The sequence below is a fragment of the Pieris napi genome, chromosome 21 (assembly GCF_905475465.1).
Source record: "Pieris napi chromosome 21, ilPieNapi1.2, whole genome shotgun sequence".
Classification (NCBI taxonomy): domain Eukaryota; kingdom Metazoa; phylum Arthropoda; class Insecta; order Lepidoptera; family Pieridae; genus Pieris; species Pieris napi.
This window is the reverse complement of record NC_062254.1, coordinates 9,540,464-9,548,443: the sequence shown is the minus strand read 5'-3', so window position 1 is coordinate 9,548,443 and position 7,980 is coordinate 9,540,464. Positions and strand designations below refer to the sequence as shown.

The 7,980-nt window shown below is 32.4% G+C and overlaps 1 protein-coding gene across 1 annotated transcript; it reads left to right on the top strand.

Annotated features, from left to right (window-relative positions):
* The first annotated feature begins 278 nt into the window (after positions 1 to 278).
* LOC125060462 lies at positions 279 to 5,474 on the top strand. Its single transcript, XM_047665368.1, has 2 exons — positions 279 to 363; positions 3,866 to 5,474. The coding sequence occupies exon 2, from the start codon at positions 3,869 to 3,871 to the stop codon at positions 5,198 to 5,200; it is 1,332 nt and encodes a 443-aa protein (XP_047521324.1). The 5' UTR covers positions 279 to 363; positions 3,866 to 3,868; the 3' UTR covers positions 5,201 to 5,474.
* Positions 5,475 to 7,980: the final 2,506 nt, after the last annotated feature.

Sequence of the window (7,980 nt, the reverse complement as noted above, 5' to 3'; positions counted from 1 at the left end):
AGATGTAATTTAAAATTTGAAAAAATTGTTATCTTCATTAATTCCTTACTTCCCAAAAACTTATATCACCAATAAGACGTTATCACGTAAACATCTCGATCGTAAACCTACTTTACAAACAACCAATATTTTTTAATAGCCATAAATAATTTTTTATTTACTAATTTTTGTAAGGAACTGCACTGCATGCTCCTCAAATGATACCTGTTACCTACTTACCGCGTTAAAGGTTTCCTAGAATGGCGAATTGCTTAAATCGATGAGCAATATGTACTTAATTTAGTGACAGTGGTCGTTGAAGTAAGTGGTGGTGGCGAACAGTCGTGAAACAGAAGTGTTGTGGAGTGGATTGCAAGTGAACCGGTAGGTTATATCATATTGTCTGTTTATTAATGTGTATTTACTTCGAAATCAAGTGTACGTAAAAGAATAATTAAATTAGAGAGTGAAGTTATGTAGGTTAGATAGCTTTTAATAATTAATTTAAAAAAAAATATGCACAATAATGTGCTACAGTCATGATGAATAGTGACCAAAAACTAAATAACAAACAAGATGTAAACTTAACTTTGATTAAGTATTAATACAAAAATAAACTAATGACTATTACTGGATTAGGGCCGTTAGGGAAAACATTTTACCAGATCCTTAGTTATTATTAAGTTTATTAAATTTTTTTTAATATAGGCGCGGGTTCGCTTTCGACTTTGAATTAATGTTAATTAAAAAACAGTATTTAGTTACATAAAAGTATAAAATACGGAAACTTTAATGATAGTAAAGAACGTCTTATCGCTAACGAAAGAAAGAGTTCTTTCGTCTGGTGTTATATGTGTACGACGTACTTTATCATAAAAATATTTACTTACAAATAAAATTTTAAATCATTATTCAATTACATAAATCGATCCGACAAACTTGGACTTTTCCATTCCTTTTCCTACCATTTCTGGGGTGAACACCAATGGTGGACCGTGGAAGACACAGAAAGTACACCACGTTGCCTATTCCCCACTGGTTTTTGTACGAGTATGTATTGCTCTAAGGGTAATTCTGGGCTCAGTAATATCAAGGCACTAGAAACGTCAACCTTTGTATTTATTTATTTATTCATACTTCGTTGCAATAACATAATAAAATTGACAACATTAAATGAAAAGGAGGGCAACGGCCTTATTGCTTTCGAGCGATCTCTTCCAGACCACCACTTGTTTAATGCAATAAATACGAGTTCATATCCGTTAAGACATGTATTAAAATTAATAATTCATCACTTAACGATAAATGCCAGAACAATTCAATCATTTGTATTTTCAAAAGTATTCAAATGTCGAGTCTTACCTGGCTAATTGAATCGCTTTAAATAACAAAGACCTATCCTAATTGGCAATTCTGTAATGCGATTTTTATTTTCTTTAATTATACATTTTGCCATTGTATTTTCAAGTTTCCGGATCTCAATACTCTTGCAAATTGACGGTCTCGCGCTTGCGGAATTATGTCGTAATGTACTTTCGAAGGCTGTTATTAAGTTATGCAAGGAACTACAGATTTCCGGGATTTAATTCTTTATATCTTATCTTATCTTAACTTTATATCTTTATACCTCTGCCCTGTGGTTACCTACGTTAATTCAGTGGTAGCTTTATACACATGTCACCGTAAAATTGTAAACACCGTTAGATTGTAATCTATCTCGCGAGATTATAAACTGTCGAAAGATTGTGAACCTCAGCTTACTGCTTACAATTTAACATATTATTATTCGGTAGTTATATGAAATTGTTGGAAAGTAAAATTAATCTGTAATTGACCAAAGAAGTTTGAATGATAACTAAGTTAGTGTAGTACAATCTACCGAATAATAATACGTTAAATTGTAAGCAGTAAGCTGAGGTTCACAATCTTTCGACAGTTTATAATCTCGCGAGATAGATTACAATCTAACGGTTTTTACAATTTTACGTTAACATACATACAACATACAGTAATTCTCAATATAAAACATTTTTTTTATTCTAACTTTGTGATGAGCTGGTTATTTATTAATTCTTATTCTAATGAATATATAATATAGATCTTCATGTTATAATGAATTTCACATAAATTTAATAAATAAATGAACGGTGTTAAATGCAATATCGTAAAAAAACATTATATGTAAGCAAAAAGTTGTAAAGGTCCTATCCTTGACTTAAGTTAGGAAGGCTTGTTCACTAAGCAATTAAATAGTTAATTATTATTTAAATTATGAGATTTAAACTTGCATATTTATTTAATAGAAATGTTTAAAAAAATTGATTTCGGTCAAGTCGTTTGAAATCGTTAGGTACTTGAAGTTTTGTTAATATAATTTTTAATTAAAAAAATGTAATTTCTTAAATTTAGTGTAGCCTGTCTTTTAATAGATTAATAGTTTTTGAAGCATTCTAAGAGTACTTCAGACATATATTTAATGACTATACATGCCTATTTTATTGAAATTTGCAGACAATTTCCAAAATGTAACGGACATAGAAAACATCTTGAGATATAAAAGCAAATAAATTCACGTACGAACATAAAATCAATGTCGTAGCGACATTGATTTCTTGACCTCTTTTTCTAAGGAAAAGAGAATCTAAGGGATATTATATTTCTTATACCCACTTTATTATTGTTTATTGTTAACGGGGCATTCACCTATAACAATGGGGAACAAAAGCAATTGTAATTGAAACTGTAAGTGACTGTGAGGATGTATGTACCATAAAAGTGAAAGGATACGATTATAAGCTGTGACATAACTTGTATTTATGTAGTCAAACGACTACTTAAATACATGTTACATAAAATTGAACACACAATTAAATATGTGGTGAAGAATTCATCGAATAACAATTGAACAGCGAATAAAAGTTTTCTTTTGTTTCTATAATGTATCATTTTCAAACCCAAGTAGGAACGGAGTTTATTTATTTAATCATGTTTTATATAATGTTTATTAGTCAAACTAAACATTGCTTATGTATGTATGTTTTAAGACTATCTTAAATTTATTTTAATAGAAAATATAACAAGAATGAGGTGAATTTTAATATGTGCATTAAGTTAAACTTACGAACATAATATGTTAGGTCAACAGGTGGATCTTATTATGTAACGCTGTCTAGGACAAGATTATGCACAACTTTGTGCAGGTTCTAACCGTTTCTCTTTAGCCCAAATAATAAAATTTGAATGAACAAAATTAATAGATATTTACATTCTAAGCTAATGCTAGCTAAGCTGAGCAGTGTTGGCCTAGTGGCTTCAGCGAGCGACTCTCATACCTGAGGTCGTAGGTTCGATCCCCGACTGTGCACCAATGAACTTTCTTTCAATGTGCGCATTTAACATTTGCTCGAATGGTGAAGTAAAACATCGTGAGGAAACCGACACGTCTTAGAGCCATAAAGTCGACGGCGTGTGTCAGGCACTGGAGGCTGAGGCTACTTGCCTATTAGATTTAAAAATGATCATGAAACAGATTCAGAAAGCTGAGACCAAGACCTAAAGAGGTTGTAGCGCCACTGATTTATTTTTATTATTTTTAAGCTAATATAAACAATTATATTAGGGTTATTTTCAATTCTTCTATCTTTATCTACATAGAAACATTTTATACCGTTTAAAACAAGATGTATTAAATCAATGGAAAGACGTATTAAATTTATTTAAATACATAAACGCTATGATTCAACTTTAGATATTCGTGTCAAAGACACCTCGTGAGAGAGGCATGGTTGCGTGACGAATATCGCGTAACTATACGTAATCATTATTTGATGATTAAAATAACTTAAGTTGAGAAACAAATACGTAATAAAATGTTTTTATTTTTCAGAAAATGAACCTGTTGTGGTGCTGTGTTGTAGCAGCGTTCCTAGCAACAATCAACGCTGCAATCGATGTTGAGAAGACAGTTAAACAAGTACAAAGTATACTAACATCGAATGATCTATTACCAAGATTGAGTAGAGACGAAATATTACAACTATTAAATGATATACGCGAAGAAGATGCAAAGACAACAACGCTAAAAGCACGGCTATCATCGAGAGAACTAAAAACAACAACGCCTTATAGAATTGAAGATGAAAATGAAATTAACCCAGTAACCCAGTCACCAGAAAAATTCAAAGAAAAAAAAGTACAGTTTTCATCGATGACTGGAGCAAAAATAGAGAGCACTACAAAATCTAGCGCCCAAACTTTAACTGTCGTGTTTCCGTATACGCCACGAGACGGGTCGTCCTTACAAGAGCTGTACACTCGGCCTCCACGAATTGAAGTCGTCCAAGAAAACCTGACACCTAAACCTTTAAGAAAACAAAAATCGGCAAACAGTCTTAAAGAAACATTAACAAACAATGCAAAAGTAGCAACTGAGCCTAAATCAGACTTTCCAGCTGAATTACAAGCATTTTTAGACGCACATGGCTTAAAAGGAAACCCAGAGAAAGATCACTTTTTATTACCGCTGGATGGTTTTAAACCCCTACCCCCAGCAAAAATTGTAGATGGTAATATAGAGCTGCCAGAAAATATTCTACTTACTTACGATTTGATTTCACCTGCCGATTTAAAAGCTGCCACCGCAAATAAAAACTCAGAAAGTAGTTTCCTCTATGAACCGTTGCAACCAGAATATCCATTTGAGCTGGATACAGCTGCATCGAACTCCAAGGAAACAGTGTTGCCTCTTGATTTACCGGTTAGAAAACCAAAATCCATTCCACAACCCAACTACGAACCAATTGACTATGATTCAGTCAAAGTAATTCCTTTAAATATGGGTCTTGACCCAATAGAACAAGAAAAAGCCGTATTGCAAAGTGATCCTGCAAAGAGGCAAACTAATGAAACAGAAACAACTGACGCTAAAAATATAGAGTTAACTACAACCGTGACATCAGATAGCAAAAGTGATGCGTCCGACTCAGCATCTGTAGGATCAGATGCAGGCGCATCTATATCAGACCTTGAAGATTCATTTGGAGGTCCGGCACCCGAAACACCTGGAGACTCAGAAATACCACCACCAAAGAAAAACGGCTTCTATTGGATGGTAGATTGGAATAGCTTTTTAGAAGTAGGAGACGGTGATACCAAAGTCAACATTCGTTTTGAACCAAAATTAGGCGATCCACAAATGTTTTTGCCTATAACAGTGCCGTAATTGTTGTTTTAGGTTTGAGTAGTATTCTAGTCTTACGGGTAAGGGTGAGTAAGTAACGTTTATTTGCGCAAAAAAGCGTCTCGTTTTAGTACTGTGTACTATGCAAAACAGCATATTAGCTTCACAAAGATTACTTTATTTTTATACTTATAAATTATTCGTTAGCTTAAGCGAAGGCTATATCGCTTGCCCCGGGGAACAAAGTCGTAAAAGCAAAATCTATTTTTTTCAGGAAAAATAAAAGAAGGTAATGCTATTATCACTAGGATACTAAGTTCATATAGCTTTCATTAATTGAAATATATGTATTACTTTTTTTGATAATCTTGACGAATCTATAACGTAATAATTTATTACCACTCTTTATTTGTTTTTAAACTGTAGCATTAACTATTTATTTATTATTAAAGAAATCCTCGTGTTTCTAATAATTAAATGTCATGGAAAATTCTAAAAAAAATACAGTTACAAGACCCAAAAATGACAAAACATTAATACAGTAGTGGTTTACGACTTTGTTACCCGAAGCAAGTGATATATTAACATCTTTTAATACATTGCAAACCACGATTAAGAGTGAAATCGATGGAATGCAGTGTCTGCTAGACCAGCAAGTTAATGAAAGTGAATTAGCATCGCGTGCACCGTGCAACGATACACTAAATGATATGCCATTTGTATATAGTTATCTACGTAGTGTATTAAATTTTTATTACTTAATTCTCTTTCATTTACATAAAATATTCAAACTAGCGTTTAAGAAGCATATGAAATCGCTTTTAATATTGGTTAGGCGTTTGAATCAGTACTTGTACGTACAACGTCGAGTAATATTCAAAAACTACGGCGTGTGTCAGGCACACAATGATCACCTACTTGTACTTAGAAAATGTATGTATAAACCTGAGGCCTTGGTTGCAACGGTTATTTTATAGAATACGTATTCTATAGAAATAAAATGGTAATTAAAGTTCAGTTTTGATTATAATTTTATTAGTAACTACAAACGTCGATTAATAAAAAATATTTCTAGGACATTTAATACGAAATTGAAAACCTTTTTTCACTATTCTCTATACATAACATGATTTGTTCAAAAGTAATTTATGATATGTAGCTGTTTCTATAAAAATGATTTAAGAACGCCTTTGAAAATAAAGTGATACAGGTATATTATAATTTTTCATTTAAGAGATTTATTATCAATTACCACGAGAGTATATAAATTTTACACTAATGTAAAATATAGTAAATTAGCAACCAAGCTTTAACCGTGTACGTTTATTTTATTACAAAATTCATAAATTACTGTTATGAAAGTAAATATTAATATTTAGGTCGATTTTATAATTGCTATATCTTAGCAATAAATTTAATACTAAGAAACTCTGAACTACCAACAAACTTAAATTAATAGTCATGAATATTCTGGCTATTTTCAATAATAATTTACATTTGACCTCGTCTCGCAGCTAAGGTTCTATAATATTGTAATCACTTTTATATCATAAATGTACTTCATCAAAGTTTAAAGTCAATTTCATTTATATATTAGATATTTAAAGATTTTGTCGTTACTATCAATATTTTACTCTCACATTTACGTTGAAGTAAATTTTACAGCGCACGTCTTACAATGACTAGTTAGGGAATCTCAGATAACACTTCACCTCCGAGAACACCTCACCTCAGAGAACACCTCACCTCTGGATTGAGTATCACGCGTCGGTACTAGGCTACCAGAAGCACGAAAACAGCACAATACAATGTGTTCACTTTAAGCGAAAAGTATTTAGAGACAGTCGTTCAGAACAAACTAGGATTAGGTTCAGTGATAAAGCGAGTAAATCACTTACTGGTCTAATTTTATGTCTCGAGTTAGCACCTGGCAAGCAGCCAGGGTCAACTTTGACCTACATAGTAGCTTAAGTTGAGTCGTTGGGATCCGACGTAAAATTTCAACCGTCTGTACGTTTCTCAACGTTATATGGATTATCGTTATTGCTCAGCGCAGCTTTGATTATATGATAGCAGTGCTATGAGATTTATATGTTTATATAGGAATGGTAAATCTGACATAGAAACCCTGTCTTGGATTCACATGACTTAACAATTATGGAACGCAGAAATTATCTAGCGTTCCAATCAAAAAGAATTTCTGAAATTTTTTGAAGTTTTGTTTTTTTGTAATAGGATGCAAACGGGAAGGAGGCGCACCTGATGTTAAGTGATGCCGTCGCCCTTAGACACTCACATTGCCAGAGGCTGTGAAGTGTGTTGATGCTCTTATGTTGAGGGACCCTTGAAGGTAACATTTAGATAGTATGGAGAAATTTTCTTCGTACGACTTTGATGCCATAGGGTAGCCAAAGCATACAGTATATTGAAATGATAGCGTTCTTCAATAGACAGTACAAGATGTGTAATGATTAAAAGCATTTACTCATTTTTAATAGTATATAATTGCGCCACCGTCTGGTCGTGGTATATATAAATTATAGCTATACAAATTTTTGTATACTTGGCCCATCAGTGTGAAATTGAAGCGAAAATATCTAGTAGCCGGCGCTTTTAATATAAAAATGTATTACATTTTTCAGCGGGCAAGATTTCGAATAGGCATTTTAATTAGATTGCTATGCAATTTTTAATAGGCGTTAACGAATTTAGATTAAAACCTTAATGTTGCTTCGAGCTTAGCTTAATCTACTTGTATGTATTAGATTTTTCAAACGAAAAATTTTTTACCAAACACTATAATCATTTTCCGGAACGAAAAT

What these genes read in the sequence shown, in the direction of transcription:
- LOC125060462 (XM_047665368.1), top strand. Translation starts at nt 3,869, where the DNA reads ATGAACCTGTTGTGGTGCTGTGTTGTAGCAGCGTTCCTAGCAACAATC.